This window comes from Tursiops truncatus, chromosome 6, assembly GCF_011762595.2.
Source record: "Tursiops truncatus isolate mTurTru1 chromosome 6, mTurTru1.mat.Y, whole genome shotgun sequence".
Taxonomy (NCBI): domain Eukaryota; kingdom Metazoa; phylum Chordata; class Mammalia; order Artiodactyla; family Delphinidae; genus Tursiops; species Tursiops truncatus.
Genome location: NC_047039.1, coordinates 93,709,740 through 93,729,007, shown reverse-complemented (window position 1 = coordinate 93,729,007; position 19,268 = coordinate 93,709,740). Strand labels below are relative to the sequence as shown.

Sequence of the window (19,268 nt, the reverse complement as noted above, 5' to 3'; positions counted from 1 at the left end):
AAATCAAAATTCTAATTATAGACTTTTAAGAAAATAAAGGCAAAGAAAATATGTCAAATTCTCATAGCTTTAGATGAACTAAGCATTTAACTTAAGAAGTTACAAGTAAAAACATGGAACAAATCTAAGTCAAGCAGAAGACTAAAATTAACAAAGATTAAATAAAGAAATTAGTGAATTAGGAAAGTAGCCTCTTTGTCAAGCGGGGATATTTAATGAGCTAACATTTATTAAGAACTTATTATATTTCCTTTATGTGGATTTAATTTTGACAATCCTATTAAATAGATACTACTATTGGCTATCTATTTTACAATTGATGTTTCTGAACATTTAGTCATATCAATTTTTTAAAACAATTTTATTTTCTCACTTCTGGTAATTATACCTTTTATTTCTGTGTTATTTCTTATTGCCTTGGCCTCAGCATTTAGAACAAAATATTAAGTTCTGATGGTCATACAAAGGTGGCCTTACTATGATGGGGAAAAAACAAAAAGAAAGGAGAAGCTGGAAGCTTCAAAACTCCTTTTTTGGGCTTCCCTGGTGGCGCAGTGGTTGAGAGTCTGCCTGCCGATGCAGGGGACACGGGTTCGTGCCTTGGCCCGGGAAGATCCCACATGCCGCAGAGCGGCTGGGCTCGTGAGCCATGGCCACTGAGCCTGCGCGTCCGCAGGCTGTGCTCCGCAGCGGGAGAGGCCACAACAGTGAGAGGCCTGCGTAACGCAAAAAAAAAAAAAAAAAAAACTCCTCTTTTGCCCAGGTCATTTTGTGAGGCCAAAAGGGGCCCAGAAAATCTTATATTCTTTGTTTTATTAAAAGAGGAACACTCAAACTATATAAGTCCCAGACTCACAAAACTTGGATTTGGTCCCATTTAATAGTCATAATTTGTTTTGTTCCTGATTTTAAGGGAAAATATTCTATCCCTAGTTTTGTAAGAACTTTTGTGAGGAATAGATGCTGAATTTTATTCAAACTCTTTTTGGTCCCTATTGGGGAAAATCAAACATGTTCTCTCTGTTGACATTAATGTAAATGTTTACAGGTTTACTAATAATCATTTTTGTCATTTCTGTGATAAACCTAATTGGCTTTTTTAAAAAATATCTTTATTGGAGTATAATTGCTTTATAATGTGTTAAAGTTTCTGCTGTACAACAAAGTGAATCAGCTGTATGTATACATATATCACCATATCCCCCTAATTGGCTTTTAAGGAATGATTTTTTAACATATGCTATTAAATATGGTTGCTAATATTTATTTGATTTTCATATCTACATTCATAATGAAATTAATTTATTGTGCTCTATTTGTACTCCGTAACAGTCTGACATGAAGGTAATTCTGGCTTCATAAATGAACTGGATGAAAATTTCATCTTTTTTCCACCCTGGAACAAATTAAGCATGTGAATTACTGTATATTTTTTTAACATAGGGCATCCCAGTGTATGAGATAACCCAATTTTTCAATAAGAAGATCTCAGAAATTATTTTTTAATAAATTTTATTATTTAAGGTTTTAGGGATATAGATGGAATAGTCAATGTCTACCTATATTTTAATTCATTAATTTAGTTATAAATATATTTTAAAATCATATATCATATAAATAATGTTGGTTTAAAAATATTGCTTTTTTCCACTTTGCAATTATTTTTATAACTTAATTCAAACAGTTAACAAGAATCTTTTTTTTTTTTTTTTTTGCGGTACACGGGCCTCTCCCGTTGCGGAGCACAGGCTCCAGACGCGCAGGCTCAGCGGCCATGGCTCACGGGCCCAGCCACTCCGCGGCATGTGAGATCTTCCTGCACCAGGGCACGAACCCGCATCCCTTGCATCAGCAGGTGGACTCTCAACCACTGCGCCACCAGGGGAGCCCTGCATTCCCTTTCGAATTTGCTTATAAAGGCATCCAACTCTTGCCATTGAGATTATATGGCCAGGAATAATTACTACTGTTTTAAATATTTTAGCCTCCCTTTTTATTGATTTAATGAATCAATATCCATAAGTATCCAAATCTAGAATATTTCAGGCTAATGTGTCATATAAAATACAATCATAAAAGATGAGTCTATACATGATCACTACCTATCATATATCAGAGCTCAGGATAAATTTCACAACATTACAGATATGCATTAAGAAACAGGCTTAATGAAGGAAAACTTAAAAGCAAGAGTCTTAAATCCAGGGAGATTTAATTGTTTGTACAAGGCATGAGCATACAAATACAAATACATGTATCTAACACTAATCAGTATTGGGCCTTTAAGAACAAGCACATATATGCTAAAAAAATATAATTTTTAATAATTATTTTATCTCAGTTTGGAAATTTTAACACTTTGTAAATAGATGATGAAGAGACAGGATCCACTTGAACAGCTGGAAAAAAAATACTTATATGTATTATTATCAGCAATAAAATGGTTTTCCTTTTTCTCCTTTTAACAGATTTCACGTGCTCACAACTACCACCATTCAAAAAACGACGTCTAGTGTATGAAAAAGTCCCTGGTAGACGTGATGGACAAACTCGTCTGAGGTTTTTTTGAAAGAAACGATAGTGCTTCATGCCACATTTCATTCTTTTTTATGATAAACTAGTAATAAAATGATTTAGGTTTGCTCATAAATCAACGAAAATGCACTTGTTCTTCGATGTTCTCGGTGTTTCTACATTAAATTTTCATAATATATATCTTGCCTTATAGTTTATATCTTTGTAAGTATTCTAATTAACATAATATTGTTATAAGATCCAAATAGCTCCCAGATTCACCGAAACATGAAAAGCCTTTTTTTCTTTTTAAGATAAATAGAAAACCTTGCCGATGTATATCAAAGGGTTGTTTGTTGTCTCCTGAAGGGCCTGCTGCCTCCACCTTTCCTCCAGCAAAAAGCCTTTGAAATGAGCCTCCATCTCAGTCTGACCCTCTTGAGTCCAGAAGTGAAGATCACCACAGTCAACCCTCCACCACCAAGAAAGTTAAAACCTAGGGCAAAATTGAAGTTAAAGAACTTCCAATTTAAATGCTGTCTTCGTAAACAAAATTTTCAAACAAACCACTGAGAGAAAATATTTGCAACCCACATGACAGAAAAAGGGCACACATTCCTAATATACAAAAAATTCCTACAAATTGATAGGAAAAAAGACAACCTAATAGAAAAATGGGCAAAATATATGAATAGATATTTCACAGAAGAAACAAAAATAGCCAATAAACATTTGAAACAATATGCATCTTCATTATTTATTAGGCAAATGCAAATTAAAACAATAAATTACTGCTTTTTCACGTATCAGATCAGCAAAATTTTTGAGAATTCCAGTGTCAGCATATGGGAGAAAGAACGCTTTCCTGTATTGTTGGTACAACATTTGGGGAGGAGAGTTGGTATATTTTTACATGGATGATTGTAGGTTTCTAATTAGTATTTGTATTCCATTGAATACATTTAAAAGAAAGATGTAATAATTTTATTTTAAAATGTCAATATTTCTAATAAAATTTTATTCTTTGCAACTATTCAAAGTTCTGATGAAACTTTTACATGTCAACTCTAAAATGGAGGTACATGGATTTGGGACATCTTTTTGCAAAAATGTTTGAAGACCACAAGCATTCTCTCTCTCTCCTGGCTTCCAAAATTATCACCCTGTTACTACCAAAATTGACCTCTACCTTTTTAGACCCAAAGGACATTCAGACATCACCTCACTTGATTTCTCTTCAGTGTTTGATACTGTTAATCACATCCTCCTTTTTGAAACTGGCTTAACTTGACTTTAAACCAACTCTCTTACTCTTTTATTACACTTTTATTTATAGGATGTTTGGTTTTGCTTGGGTGTGTGGAGGGTGGAGACTTCAAAAGGAAACTATTTCTGGAAATTTTATTGGAATTTCTGTTGTGCTTTCTTAAAGTTTTGGCAGGATTTCTCCTAAACTAAGGTAAGGCTGTCTTACCAGTTTGCGGATCTCCTTGATCCCATCTTTTTTTAAAAAAAAAAACTTTTTTAAAAAAAAACTTTTTTAAAAAATTTATTTACTTATTTATTTTTGGCTGCATGGGGTCTTCATTGCTGCACCTGGGCTTTCTCTAGTTGCAGCGGGCAGGGGCTATTCTTTGTTGTGGTGCGCAGGCTTCTCATTGTGGTGTCTTCTTTTGTTGTGGAGCATGGGCTCTAGGCACGCAGGCTTCAGTAGTTGTGGCACTCAGGCCCAGTAGTTGTGGCACACAGGCTTAGTTGCTCTGCAGCATGTGGGATCTTCCTGGACCAGGGGTGGAACCCGTGTCCCCTGCATTGGCAGGCAGATTCTTAACCACTGCGCGACCAGGGAAGTCCCTTGATCCCATCTTTAATCAGCTTGCAGAGGAGAGGAGTTTCTTTATAGGCCCTAGACTGGGGCAAGCTTAGGCCAAGCTATCAACACCCACACCCCTGCTTCCTCACCAAATAGAGTGAAAGCGTCTGAGTCCTCCTGCCTGTATTTCTCAACGATGCTCGGTGTTTAAGGACACATTCATTCTGCCTGGGTCTGGAGCAGCCTCTAGTGCTGTTGCCCATCAGAGGTATTACTGGGAGGCAAGTCTTGTGTTGGTAGCCTGGGAACAGAGGATAAAGTAAATGAGTTCTGCTTCAGCAGAGCACTCCCAGGGAGCGACTGTCACATGACCGATTGGGTTGGTCCATAGGAGAAGCCTGAAGGGTTTGGATAGGTCCTTGTTAGGGGGTCAGAATTGTCAGTCCAGCCTCCAAGATCCTCTCCCAAACACCATATCACATGGAATTATTTAGAATAGGCCCAGCTTCCCAGGTTGGCTCTTGCCATGGAAACTTCGATTATCTGAGAGTGTTTCCCCATGAGGTTTTTCATGTTCTAAGGGGAGTTACTTGCCCTTAGATCTACGACTGGTAGCTGTGATGCTCACCTTTGAGGGCTTTTGAGTGGCCTTACCCCCAAGTTCCTAGGCCCAGCCCAAACACTGTAGGACTCATCAGAACATCAGCTGTCCCTTCCAGTTGTGGGTGGACATAAGGTACTCCTTCCCTCGTCAGTGAGACTCAGCGTACAACTGGGGATCAACACCAGGGTGTCGCACGCCTTGCCTCTCACAGTAAGAGCCCAGTTATTCTCCCCAAATAACAAGCCTGCCCTAAAGCAAAGTATCCAAAAATTTTAATAAATGGAGTAGCCTAGGTTGGAGGGGATGGGGAGTGCAAACTGTAGCAATCCAAAATGAAAGCTGAAAAAAATACGTTCTCTGTCTTTTGCTTTTTTATTTGGTTTATCAGTTTTACCGTACAAGAATTTTAAATTCCATACTTAATTATGTATTTAAATTGCTTATTTATTTAAATTTAATTTGATCATCAAGTATACATATCTTCTCTTTTTTGATTTCTGGGTTTCCTGCCTTGCTTACGAAGCCCTTTTTTACCCTGAAGTTATACAACTATTCTCCTAACTTTTCTTCTAATGCTTTTTTATCACCTTTCTTTAACCTATGGACTTTTTTTTGCATAGTATAATACAGGACCAATTTTATTTCCTTCCAAATGCATAGCCAATAATGCCGGCACTATTTGTTAAATTAACTATACTTTCCACTGAATAGAAAAAAAAGTCAGGTCTATTTCCGAACTATTATGATCCATCCAATCATCTATTTGTCTAGTCCTATACTACAATAATATTGTTTATTTTGAATTTTTTGTTTTGAATATTTTGTTTTTTTAAGTCATATTGTTCTGATTCAGCAGCTTCAAAGTAAGTTAGTATCTGGTAAGGCAAGTTTCACCCTCCCACGTTTCATACACACACATGCACGATTTTGTTTTGTTTTAATTAATTTATTTATTTTTTATTTTTGACTGTATTGGGTCTTCATTGCTGCATGCGGACTTTCTCTAGCTGCAGCAAATGGGGGCTACTCTTCACCGTGGTGCATGTACTTCTCATTGCGGTGGCTTCTCTTGTTGCAGAGCACAGGCTCTAGGCCCACTGGCTTCAGTAGTTGTGGTGCATGGGCTCAGTAGTTGTGGCTCACAGGCTCCAGAGCGCAGGCTCAGTAGTTGTGGCGCATGGGCCTAGTTGTTCTGTGGCATGTGGGATCTTCCTGGACCAGGGCTCAAACCTGTGTCCCCTGCATTGACAGGCAGATTCTTAACCACTGCACCACCAGGGAAGTCCACATGCACAGTTTTAAAAGCTATTCTTGGACACTTGATTTTCCATATAAACTTCTAGATATTTTAACCAGTTTCCCTTAAAAAATAAAATAGGAATTCCACTAAATTTATAGAAATTTTAGTAAGATTGCATTTTAATGAAATTGTCCTAATATCCTGAAATTTATTTGGACCCTGTTCTATAAACATCAGTAAAATCTTTTATGATTCTTGCACGTTTGTTAAATGTATTTTCAAGTATTTTTTATAGTTTTGTCATTAAAGTGGAAATGGGATAGTTTCCATTTCTATTTTTTAAAATTATAGTTGATTTACAAAGTTGTGCCCATTTCCATTTTTAACTAGCTATTGTCAGTGTAGAAAATGCTTTTTATTTTTTTATATATACTTTGTATCCAGCCAGCCTCCCAAATTGTAATATTACAAATTTAAGTATTTCTTTTACTAAACTGAGTTTTCAAAGTGTAAAATTATATAATCCATAAATACAGATATTATTTCTTCTTAAATGTTTATGCCAGCAAGTCATTTGATGAAATCCAATAGCTGTTCTGAATAAAAACTAAGTGAATTAGTGAAATAAGAGAAGGAAATTAAAGATGATAAAGACAGTTTACTAAAATCAACAGCAAATTTCATATTACATGGTGAAATGTGGAAGCATTCAGCATATTAGGAACAAACAAAATACTTTTTATCACCACTATTATTCAGCACTACTTTGGAAGTCTTAGCTAATGCAGTAAGATGAAAAAATGAAATGATGTAAACATTCTCTCCTTTAAACCCTTCATGTAATGAATGACATTGATTTGCTTATGTTGAATTAGCTTTGTAAGGCTGTATCTTCTCTTGATAAACTACAGAACTTGACTTGCTTATATTTAAGACGTATCTATACTCATAAGTGAGATATCTATAGTTTTCTTGTACTATCTTACCAAGTTTTTGCCAAATGGAAAGTGAAATCAAGAGATTTTTTTTGACACATAAAAAGCTCTACATAATTAACGTATACAACTTAATGAATTTGGAGATACGTATACACCTATGAAACCGCTAACATAATCTATGCCATAAACTTACCCATCACCTCCAAGTTTCCTCCTGCCTTATTATTTTTTGTCATAAGAACAATTAACATAAAATCTACCCTCTTACCAAATTTTAAAGTATCCAGTACAGCAGTGTTAACTATAGGCACTGTGCTGAACAGTAGATTTCTAAGATATACTCATCTTTTATAGCTGAAAATTTGTTTTTTGTTTTTGTTTTTCGTTTTATTTTAGTTGCGGCACGCGGGATCCTCGTTGCGGCAACGCGGGATCTTCGTCGCGGTATGCGGGATCTTTTAGCTGCGGCATGCAGGAATCTTTTAGTTGTGGCATGCAGGCTCTTAGTTGCAGCATGCGGGATCCCTGACCAGGGATCGAACCCGGGCCCCCTACATTGGGAACATGGAGTCTTAACCACTGGACCACCAGGGAAGTCCCGAAAATTTATTTTTTAATGGAGATTTTTTTTTAATGATTTTTGTTGTTAAGATGGAGAATGGAACATGTTTAAATGCTGATAAAAGGATGCAGTAGAGAAGTTGAAGATAAAGGAGAAAAGGGCTAACTGATGGTGTGACATTTCAGAGGTGAAACGGATCCACAGAATAAGAGGGTTAGAAAAACGACACCAGAATTTTGACCGAATGGAAGGGATTCAGATCACTTAGATTTGGAAGTTTAGTGGCTGGAAGTAAAAGAAGTTCCATCTTATGAATTCTACATTCTCTACTATAACACTACTTATGTTCAAATATATTCTCATTTATTTATTTATGGATTTATACATAGCTATTTCAAAGAGCAAATGTTGCCAGTAATTGAGATATTTCTGCATGTTATACATATATCTATTTTTCACAAAATTCTGTGAGGGCTTGTAAACAAAAATTTCACCTCCCACTACCAGCATTCAATCTCACAAGCAAACAAAATCTATGAAGCCTTAAAACAAAATCAGACACAAAATGTTGCTGTCATTAGCAGAAATTAAGCAGAAATTTTATTTCCAAGCTCTTCAAAGATTATAACAAACGCATATAAAGTATTCTTTTAAGTGTCCCAAATTAAATCAAAGGCACATCATCAAAGTAAAACACTTGTGACATTGAGAATTCATTTAGGTTGTAATATTTTCCCATCACTTTTTTTTTAATCATTTGCAATATTCTGTAGATGACATTTAAACATTGGTTTAAAGACATGAAATAATTTAGTATTTTTTTTAAGTAAAACCACCATTATAAAATAGAGAAACTTAAGAAGACAAAGATCAAATCTGCTTCATATACAGGATGGGGCAATCTAATACACAACACAACATTAATCCTTTCAAACAAGTTTGCTAAGAAACAGCTCCCATATTTAGTGTTAAAAATAAAACAATCTTCTCATTTAGAAAAATCAAGACATCATTTGATTAATAAAGCCCATTCTTCCCCAATTTTATACTTGCTTGTCTTCATTTAGAAATCATAAATTCATGAGAAAAGAACAAATTTTGTTATGGTATAAAAATCTTAGTCAGGAACAACAAATTACAAATATTTAATTTTTTTAACAAACAATACTGTTTTCCTTCCAAAAATGTAAACATCTAGTAAATAAAACATATGTAACATTCCAGGTATAGAAACGTTAGTAATTCACTTAATGAAAGAGGTGTATTTTGGTATATTTGGTGGTAAGGTTTTTGTTTAAGTATAAAGCACTTCAACAAAGAACCAGGCCGTTATTTTTTAAAATCTACTCCTTCACCCAGTTTCCTTGAGTAGAAACTCATAAATTTCCATAGAATTTTGGCTAAAGGACCAGGCCACAGGAAAGGTCCTGTGAAATATCTAAAAGTCATTTGGCTGGAGAAGTGCGTTCTTGAGATTTGGAGGCAGTCATTCATCACTTGGTGCTTGAAAGCATTCCTCAGCGGACTTCTTCCCTATTGGAAAGAGAATTTGGTAGGCTTTCATTTAGTAAAAGTTATACATAAAATTAACTAGTCATCGGGCTTCCCTGGTGGCGCAGTGGTTGACAGTCCGCCTGCCGATGCAGGGGACGCGGGTTCGTGCCCCGGTCCGGGAAGATCCCACATGCCGCGGAGCGGCTGGGCCCGTGAGCCATGGCCACTGAGCCTGCGCGCCCGGAGCCTGAGCTCCGCAACGGGAGAGGCCACAACAGTGAGAGGCCCGCGTACCACCAAAAAAAAAAAAAAAAAAAAAAAAAAAAAAAAAATTAACTAGTCATCATTTCATACGTCACTTTAGGGTTCTCAAAGAAGAAAGTAACATGTTAATACCAGAAAATCCAAACTACAACCATTGAATAAGTAGGACCCATGAAAGTGCTCTGTAAAAAGAAAAATGCTATGCCAGCAGAAGACTATTATTTTAATACCATAAATATGAACATTTTCCATTAAAAGGTACAATAGTACCTGATCGTATGATTACTTCCTTCTTGTTAATGTGAATAATTTCCTTTTCAAGTATATGAAAAAAGACCTAAGATGATTACTTCCTGTATAAACACCCCTTAGAACATGTAATTTGAAATATATTGGCCCCAAAAGACTCTAATAATTTATGCCCTGCCCTGCTCCCCCGCCTCCAAAAAAAACAGTGAAAATGTGAATGAGACCCCATACAACACACTAGAATCCAGGAAATTTATTATAGGCCACCAAAGAGGTGTTTTCATTTCAAGAATAAATTTTTAAGGTTCTTTTAACCCTACTCACACTTTCCCCAGTTACTCCATTTCTTCCTCCATTAAAACACAGAAATACATTCTGAAAGCTTCTAGGAAAGAAATCACAGCTGGTGATGGGACCAAGTCTCCTCTGGAGAGTCCTTAGTCCCAAGAGTAACAAGTCAGTTGATAGCACCAAGCAACAAATCACAACTCCAGGATGGTGTAAGGACAGAGAAGATGGTATTGAGGTCAAGAAATTATTATTGGCCAGCTCAGTTCAAAAGCTCAAGTACACAAGGATATTAGCATCTCATGAGTTAGTGCAAAGAGCATTGAGACTCTTCTAATTAGATATATTCCACAAGGAGCAGATGAGAGTCATCCTTCAGGTAAAGTTGTGTATTTTGCTGGGTTTATTTTAATTCCCCCAAGAACGGTAGATATTTAAAACTCAGTTGCCCAAGTCCTTTGGGAAGCCCCACGATAATGCTATGGCCCCAAGACGGCCTGGTGTATCATTACTCACCAGTCTTCAGAGTAAAGCACAGGATCTGTGCTCCCGAAAGGGGTTGCTTCCGGCTGGAACACCTACCAGCAGGGCGTCCTTACAGGCATTCTGCATGCAGTACTGTTGAAGCTCTGCTGCCGCCTGAGAGACCTGAAACAAAGGGACAAGAGCTTGACACGCTGCTCACAGCCAGATCCATCCAGCAGTCACTTGAGACTCTGAAAAATGATCATACAACCTGACAAAGGTCATACTTTGTGCAACCTCCAAGAGTCTTTTTTGCTGAAAGTTCTAATAATTGAACTCCAAAGAGGAAAGGTTACAATTTCTATAACCTTGATTTAGGGTATTTTTGGTTTAATGGCTTACTCAACAAAGGAAAGATAAAGCCGTACCTTTCATCCATTTAGAATCCTAGTTTTGAGACTGAATTTGAAAGAAATAGCTTATCCTAGTGTGCCCTTTACAAATTTTCACTTATAAAGCATGCATTGATATATCCAGGTCTTCCATGTGAACAGACTATTTTAATGTTTACAAGGCTGGATGGAGCCTTATCTGGTCTGCTCAAAACAAGTGACGAGGTCCCTCCATCATGTTTGTCTTGTTTTGGGGTTTGTTTTTTTTTTTGCGGTACACGGGCCTCTCACTGCTGTGGCCTCTCCCATTGCGGAGCACAGGCTCTGCACGTGCAGGCTCAGCGGCCATGGCTCACGGGCCCAGCCGCTCCGCGGCACGTGGGATCCTCCTGGACCGGGGCACAAACCCGCGTCCCCTGCATCGGCAGGCGGACTCTCAACCACTGCGCCACCAGGGAAGCCCTCCATCGTGTTTTTGAAGCAGAACAGCTTATTGGTTAAGAGTGCAGTCTCTGGACAAGTTACTTAACTTCTCAGTACCTGTTTTCTCATCTGTGAAATGTATTTAGTAACAGTGCCTACCTTCCTGAGTTGATGTAATAATTAAATGAGTTAATGCAAGTAAAACACTTAGAATAGTGTTGACACTAGTTAGCAATCATTTGTGGCAGACTGCAGAAACAGTCACAATATTTTGCAGCTCCTACCACCAAGAAGTAAAGTCTTTATCCACCCCTTGAATCTGGGCTGGCCTTGAAACTTACTTTGACCAGGACAATGGCAGAAATAATGGGCAAGTTCCAAGCTTAGGCCTCAAAAGCCTTTGCAGCTACTTCTCTTGCTATGGTTGCAACCGTAAGACCACCATCAAATGAACCCAAGCTAGCCTACTGGAGGTCTTGTGGAGGAGAACCAGTCAGCCAAACCCCAGCCACCTGCCTACTAACCTCCAGACATATGAGTGAGGCCATCCTAGATCATCCAGCCATCAGCTAACCCTCCATTTGATGGCAGATGCACAGAGAGCCCAGCAAAGACCAACAGAACTATACAGCTGAGCACAGCTTAAACTGTTGATCCAAGAATTGCGAGTTTATAAAGGTTGTTTTAAACCACTAAGTTTTGAAGAATGTATTAGGCAGTATTGACACTATATTATTCTACCTTTCTTCTTAGCGTCCATTTGATGGATATTTGTACTTGGAGGCTTTCCTTGCTTTCCATTTTTCTTGTACTGAAAAAGTGTTTTGTATAAAATCTCACCCATATTGTACAAAAATGTTCCGATTGCGGTTCAAGTATTACTACTAATTTGTGTTAATTTTCCAAGCTTCCAAATAACTGAAAAAATCGATTCCTTAGGTGTCAGTTACTATCTAGTTTCTAGAATACTTTAGGAATTTTAGTTTCATTAATGTAATGACAATTTATATCATATAAACATGTAATATAATGTTGCCAAACTAATGTTTAAGCTTGCCTTTCCCTCAACAGAAGTTCTGACATTTTCATGTTAATTATAATTGGAATTACTGATTATATATATATGTTATTAATTCAAAAGAAATTTGGAACCAATTATGCTCATACTTATTATCTCAGCTTCAGAGGGAACGAGTGAACTCCACACATGATGGGTGGAAAGAGACTGTCTCCCAGGACTCCCAGAGAAATGGGACTAACTGCACCCTAGCCTAAAGAACATGTCAAAAAGTTAAGGTGAGGGATATGCAAAGCAAATGAGAGAAGAGTAAAGTGGTCAGCATTTCTCTAGCACTTTGAAGGGGAAAACTCTGGCCTGGGAGAATACAAGCCCAAACCCTTAGAAGTTGTATCCTCCCAATGGAGGTGGGATAATCCCTACCCAAATCATATGACTTTCCTTGGTTTGAGCCCAGGCTGACCCATCAACTTCTGAGAGACTTCTCCAAAGCAAAGAAGGGGTCCTTGGAAGGATACTGAGCACTGAAGCACTGGGAGGGGGTGCCCTCCATCATATGCTAAGAAACTGGTATTCCGGTTTATTTACCAGTTAGCAAGTCTGTGAAAGAGAAGACGTCTCTGGGTGTGCTGAGAACTTCCATCCGTCACTGAGCCCTGATATGAGTCAAACCAGACCCTGGAAGGTTGTGACTCCCTAAGGTGCTGCCTGAGAAAAGCCCTGCCAAGCACCCCAAACCATACTCCCATGAGGACACTCTGCAAATAAGCTTATTATCTGTGTGACTTTGAGCTATTCACTTGACTTCTCTGTGTCTCAGTTTCACCACCTGTAACTACTTTTTAAATGTAGATAAGAATACCTTCCCCAGCTACTGCACAGGGTAGGCAGGCGTCTGGCTCACAGTTTTTCTTTCCACTTCAGGTCCCCACATCATCTTAAACATTTCCAACAACCCTAGTTTCATTTCCCTGAGCTCCTCTCTTCAAACAACCTTCTCCTCAACAGCAGTAGTTACAGCCAATACCTGTAACTGCTCCACATCTGTAATTTCACACTCCAACATCCTGCCTTCCGATCACAATCTCTCCTGCCCATCCAGGGTGCTGCTTCCTTTCTCCTCACTACACCTGCTCTTTGACCTCAGGGGGAACATCTCTTCCTTTTTTGTCTGGCCCATCACAGGGAGGCTGGCTCTGTTCCTTCTCCATTCAGCCTGGGTTCAGCCTCTTTCCGGCCAGAGGCTCAAATTCCTTGCTCTCCACTCCCATTTCTATCTTTCTGGCAAAACTCCCCCGCTAACCCACTACTTGGATCAACTACCATTCACCTTGGGCACTCAGATTCCTGGGCAGCCAAATACTGCTGGAGACAAAAAAAAAAAAAAAAAAAAAAAAAAAAAAAGTAGGACAATCAATCTCACAGTAGCTGGGTCTTCAGAATCACAAAGTGTCTATGATTGTGCCTGCTAGGGGGTCCTCTCCCATTCCCAACAGCACTCTCTCCCTCATCTTCAGCGCTTGTGACACCATAAGTTCCCTTTTTTCTGCCTTAAAAGAAAACTTGGCCTCCTATTTCACAAAGAAAATTGTCATCATACAAGGTATTAAGGCCTTATCTGGAAACATCTATGTTAACACATATCCTTCCTCCTTTCTTCCTGCCTCAGAAGGTGCCCCTCCAACCCCAGACCCCCTTAGACAGACTACCTGTCTCTACCTCCAGTTCTCCTTCTCCATTTGTTTCTCCCCCTCGACCTAAAAATACAGTGTGTTCCTTCCTCTCAACCTCAAAATACAACTTTTCATTTCCTAAATTAAAAAAAAAAAAAGGTTTCCTCTTTAAAACCAGATTTTTTTTTTTTAAAAAAGTCTTTCTATCCTATTACAAATTAGATTCGGCACCTACTACTACATGTCACTGAAACCTCTTCTGCATTCCACAGCTCTCTCTCTACCTTGTTTTAGAATCAATTACATCAATTACTCTCTGAAATTATTTTATTTATTGGTTAGTGTGTTTATTGTTTATCTTCCCCACTAGAATGACGTTTTCTCAGTACCTAGAATAGGGCCTGGTACAAAGAAAAGGCACTACTGAGGTCCACAGACTATCGCAGCAGTGTCCATTCATTCACACACACATTCTACAAATAATGCTATATACTAGTTGGTAAACACAATTACACATCAGATGCTTTTTAATCAACTGACTAAACACTGGACACGTTGACTAAGCCTCAGAATTGCGAAAACCCCTCCTTCCTTGCTTCAGTACCCTTGCTTTCCCTTGCTTCCCTTCTCGCGGGCATCTCTTTCGGCGGGTCCCTGGGTTCCACACTCTGGTCACTTCCTACAGCTTTCACTCCTATACGTTCTCTCAGCCTCGTTCTCTGAGCTTCGGCCCAGGTAGCCAAACACCTCCCGGGCATCCCCTCAAAGTCCACGTATCCGAAACTTTCGCATCATCTCTCCTCCTTACCGTAGCGAATGGCAACGCCATCCATCCTGTCACCAGGCCAGAAACCCGAGCAGCGCCCTCCTCCCCCCTCATCCTATCAACCCATCACCGAGGCCCATCCATTCAGTCTCCTCCGCAGCTCTGGACCCCATCCTCCCGCACCAGCCAAGCCCGGGGGGGCCACCAGCACGTCGCCCGCATTCCTGGTGTCCTCGCGTCCGTCGGGCACCCCAAGTCATTGTCCCCATCACTGAAACATGACCGCGCCGGGGCTCTCGGTCCCGGACCGCCCTCGCGGGGACAGGTGCGTTTCTCCCGGGCGCCGGGGTCCGGGCCCGGCCCTGCGCGTACTCCCGCCGCCCGAGGCCGAGCCGCGAGCCTGGTCGGGCGCCGTCCTCAGGGCCGCCCACAGCGTCCGGCCACCCGGCTCGCGCTCAGGTCGGCCCCGCAGCTGTCCGCCCGGGCGCGGCCTCCTCCTCCCAGGCCCGCGGACGGCCGGGCGGTCTCCGCACCCCGAGGCCAGACGCCGGCGCGGGCCTCACTTTGATTCTCTCCACGCCGGCCTCCAGCTTGAGCTGCTCCACCAGGCGCTGCAGGGCGCTTACGCTGGCCCCGGAAGACATGGCGGCGGCCTGAGCTCCGAGCGAGTGAGCGAGCCGGTGGGCGGGCGGAGACGCGAGGCCCCGAGGCCCAGCGCCGCCCCGGGGCGGGGAAGCCGCTGCGCCTGCCCCGCCGCCCGCCGGCCGCTGCGCCTGCCCCGCCGCCCAACGGTTGCTCCCGGCCTCGCCCGGCAGCCGCTTCCCCTCAGTGGCAGGCGCAACAGGTAAGCGAAACCTTGGGGTCTCGAGCTGACGGACACCTAACTCTGCGTTCTAAGCCGGGAGGGCGCCTGCGTCTACCCCTGGCCCCCGAGCCGCGTCGCGGGGCCCACACAGGGCGCCCACCTGCACATCGAAGCTTCTAGGAGGAGCAGGAGTGGGTGTGGGGGATGGAAAAGGAGAAGACGCTCTCCTGGAGACTCGGAACTGTGACTGCGTGTGGATGGAGCAAGGTGTGGAGCGAGTGGCAGAAATAAGGGGCCACGTGTGAAGGCTTCGAAGCCCTGCGAGGGAGTTATCCTCGGGTAGGTGAGGACGGTCGATGGGGTTTCCATGCAACAGAAACAGGTTTCTGCGTTAGCCTGTGACTGTGTGACGGGAATCCTAGCGGTTCGGCAGGGTCAGTAAAGTAAGAAGGGTAAAATCGCAGGCCCTGACATATTTGCAGAACATACAGAAGAAAATTAAATTCAGCCCCCCTCACTCCCGTCTCGCCGTTCAACTGTAACCATTGTTTCTCTTGTGCTGCATTTTTTTTATAGTGGACATTAGTGTGTTTCACAAAACTGGCATCATTACTATATGTAAAACGTGGTTTTTGTTTTTTTTTAATTAATTTATTTTATTTTATTGTTTATCTTTGGCTGCGTTGGGTCTTCGTTGCCGCACGAGGGCTTCCTCTAGTTGCAGAGAGTGATTGCTACTCTTCATTGTGGTGCGCGGGCTTCTCATTGCTGTGGCTTGCCTTTGTTGCGGAGCACAGGCTCTAGGCGTGTGGGCTTCAGTAGTTGTGGCAGGTGGGCTCAGTAGTTGCGGCTCACCGGTTCTAGAGCACAGGCTCAGTAGTTGTGGCACACAGGCTTAGTTGCTCCACGGCAGGTGGGATCTTCCTGGAGCAAGGCTCGAACCCGTGTCCCCTGCATTGGCAGGCGGATTCTTAACCGCTGAGCCACCAGGGAAGACCCAAACGTGTGTTTTTTGTTGATTTTGTTTTTCACTTAATGTATTATGAATATTTCCTGATTATTCTTGTGCGCCACTGTATTTGTTAGAACCCACTTAAATTGAGTAATGCAAAAAGGTAATACACTGGCTTGTGTAACTCAAAAGCCCAAGGACTTTAAAGTAATGGGTTTAATTGCCCAAATAATAGCTGTAGGGCTCTCATTTCTCCATCTCTTGGCTCTGCTTTTTCTGAGTGTTGGCCTTGTTTTTTTCAATGGTAAATAGACTCCCTCTAGTGCTGCGAAGGAAAGTTTATTGCCCCAGCCTAGGAACCCCAGGAGCAGTAGCACCTCTTTTCTGTCTTTCTAATTGCTGCAGCAAAAATCCCCATAATGGACCTCACTGACCTTATTGAGTCATGTGTCCACCCCTGAACCAGTCGATTTGAAGGCAAGCGTTTGTGTGGTGTTGGAAAGCCCGGATTAGCTGCCCCTGGCCGAGAGCAGGATGTGGGCTGGGGTCAGCCCCACCTCTAGTGGGCCCTGTGGTGTGCCACCCAATTTCCCATTTAGGACCAAGGCATTCATTGCCCCACCTGCCGGGAGTAGCAGCAGCTGATGCCTCTCAGCTGAGTCCCTCTGGAAACTGCCCTTGGCCCGAGAGCCACCCCTCCCAGGGTCATCTCTCATCCAATGACGGAAGTGTGGGATGCATAAGATCTGCACCCCAACCCCCTTGCCTCAAGCTGGCACAACAGTGAAGGATGATGGCAGCTCAGAGCTCCCCCTGGGGTCATCTGAGGCCTTTATGGCAGCTGCCTCACAGTTCGGTGCCTCCCTCTGCCTAATCCCCAGTTCCTGGACTGCCCTACAGGTGTTGATCTTCACACTCCACAACAGACTTTCTGCATGAAAATCTCCATCTCAGAGTCTGTTTCTCTGGGGAACCCAAACTAAGACACCCACCCAAACCATATGGACTGAAAGGGGAAGATCAGTTCCCTAAAGGAAAACCAGGATGCTGATACTAGAAGGGGGCCGGGGGAGTCAAAGAAAAGATCTGCTCTTCAGCTATTATTTTTAATGACTGCATGATATTCCATTGTACAACTGGGTCATAATTTATTTACCTGTTGCCCTATTAGTTAACACTGTGGTGGCCACCTTAAACATACAGCTTTGTGTATGTTTTTTATTTCCTTATGATGCATTCCTAAAAGTGGAATTGGTGGATCAAAGAATATAAAACGGTTTTTAAAACGTTTCCCTTCTTTATCCTCCAGAAGTTGGTAGCAATTGCTATTTCCACCAGAAGGCTGCCTGTTTCTCTGCACCCTCACAGTTCTGTATTGTGGTTCTTTATCCCTAAAAACCTAATAGATGAAAAATGGTGTCTTAAGTCTTTTAGATGTCTTAACTGTTGAGGCTGCACATTTCTTCTATTCCTTTTGTGAGCTATGTGTTCAATCTTTGAGGTGTTAAAGAGTTTTTCTTATCTCATGACAAGAGCAGATTAGCAAATTTTAAAGCCCTCTCCCGTGGGCTCCCTCACCACAAAGAACGTATATTCTTGTCAAAACGTGAAAGTACACGTTAGAAACGTGACTAAATTGGTGACAGAATAGAAAAGTTGTGTGTCAGAAAGATGAGGCAAAGAACTCAGAGCAAAGATATAGACTGGAAGGATCAGGAAAAGCTCATCTTAGATGGTGAGACCTAGACCTTGGAAACATGTGTCCTGCAGATGGCAGAAAGGAAGGGGGAAAGCAGGGAGAACAGGAGGCCATGCACACGTGGAATGAATTCGTTGATGAATAAAAGGCTCTAGTGAGTAACAGAAAAGTCACAGAAAACCTCGTAAGAAACAGGAGTTTGCGGCAAACAGCGGGGTAGCCACGTGGTAAGACATTTTAGGATAGAAAATGAACTGAAGCTGGGGAGACAAGATGACTTCAATAGTAGTTTTGTCTTTTTGGTGGAGTGGCTGGATCAAGGCCCTAGAGAGGACTGTGAAGGTGGGATGGAGAACAAATTCAAGAGACTAAATCAGTAGGACTTCATTGTAGTTACGAAATGCAAAGGAAAGTGGGCAGAGGCTTCTGAAGCAGAGAATAGGTGAGATCTGATGCCTGTAACAGAAATTAGGAAACAGGACTAGGTTTGAAGGTAGGAGCGAAGAATAAGGATGAGTTTGGCTTAGGAGAAAGTCAGTCTTCAACTGTACTGCTTCGTGCCTCTAGGCTGCTGAAAATGTTTAGTGGCAGATGTTGATGTGGGAGACATCTGCACAACCTATAATGGTAGCTGAAGAAATGAAATGATCTCTAGTTAGAAAAGGGGGCTTCGGGGTTGCCCACGGTGAGGGAACACCCAAGGAGATACTTGTGTGTCAGCCATGAGGTAGCAGAAAAGGTCTAGGAGTGTGCCCCATCTCCCTCCTTCGTGCCCGATCACACCCACCACCCTGCTTGCTGCTGTATGATTGATGGTGCTTTTCTTGGAGAGAAGTGGTCTGGCTTTGAAAGAAACAGCCAGGTTTTAGCATGCAGCCTCCTGCAGTGATCCATGGACAGGCAGGCTAGGTGCCACTTGTTAACGGAGGGCTGAACATCTGTGCTTTGCTTTATACGTCACCAAAATGTCTTCTCATCCATTATTTTTGCATCGTGGAACTTCAGGGTAGAAAGAGACCTTCAGATAAGGTAGTCCATTCCCAATTTTAGAGACGAGGAAACTAAGGCCCACTAAGAAAAGTGACTTGCCTAGTATCACACAAAGTGGG

General features: G+C 41.6%; 2 protein-coding genes across 3 annotated transcripts in view; one reads left to right on the top strand and one right to left on the bottom strand.

The window, feature by feature from the left end:
• Positions 1 to 2,678, top strand: part of SHOC1 (shortage in chiasmata 1) — an 88,885-nt gene extending 86,207 nt beyond the window's left edge. The window contains exon 27 of the mRNA XM_019946352.3: positions 2,469 to 2,678. Coding sequence (XP_019801911.2) covers positions 2,469 to 2,569 — 101 coding nt within the window. The 3' untranslated portion in view covers positions 2,570 to 2,678. The remainder of the gene's footprint in view (positions 1 to 2,468) is intronic.
• A 5,565-nt stretch (positions 2,679 to 8,243) lies between these two features.
• Positions 8,244 to 15,422, bottom strand: GNG10 (G protein subunit gamma 10). Of its 2 annotated transcripts, none has more exons than XM_033858396.2 (3): positions 15,267 to 15,422; positions 10,483 to 10,614; positions 8,244 to 9,204 (listed from the first exon to the last, which is right to left on the bottom strand). In XM_033858396.2, the coding sequence occupies exons 1-2, from the start codon at positions 15,345 to 15,347 to the stop codon at positions 10,489 to 10,491; spliced, it is 207 nt and encodes a 68-aa protein (XP_033714287.1). In that variant the 5' UTR covers positions 15,348 to 15,422; the 3' UTR covers positions 8,244 to 9,204; positions 10,483 to 10,488. The 2 variants fall into 2 exon arrangements, with proteins under 2 accessions (XP_033714287.1, XP_073662505.1); XM_073806404.1 differs by having other exon boundaries at positions 15,237 to 15,362.
• Between the last annotated feature and the right edge of the window lie 3,846 nt (positions 15,423 to 19,268).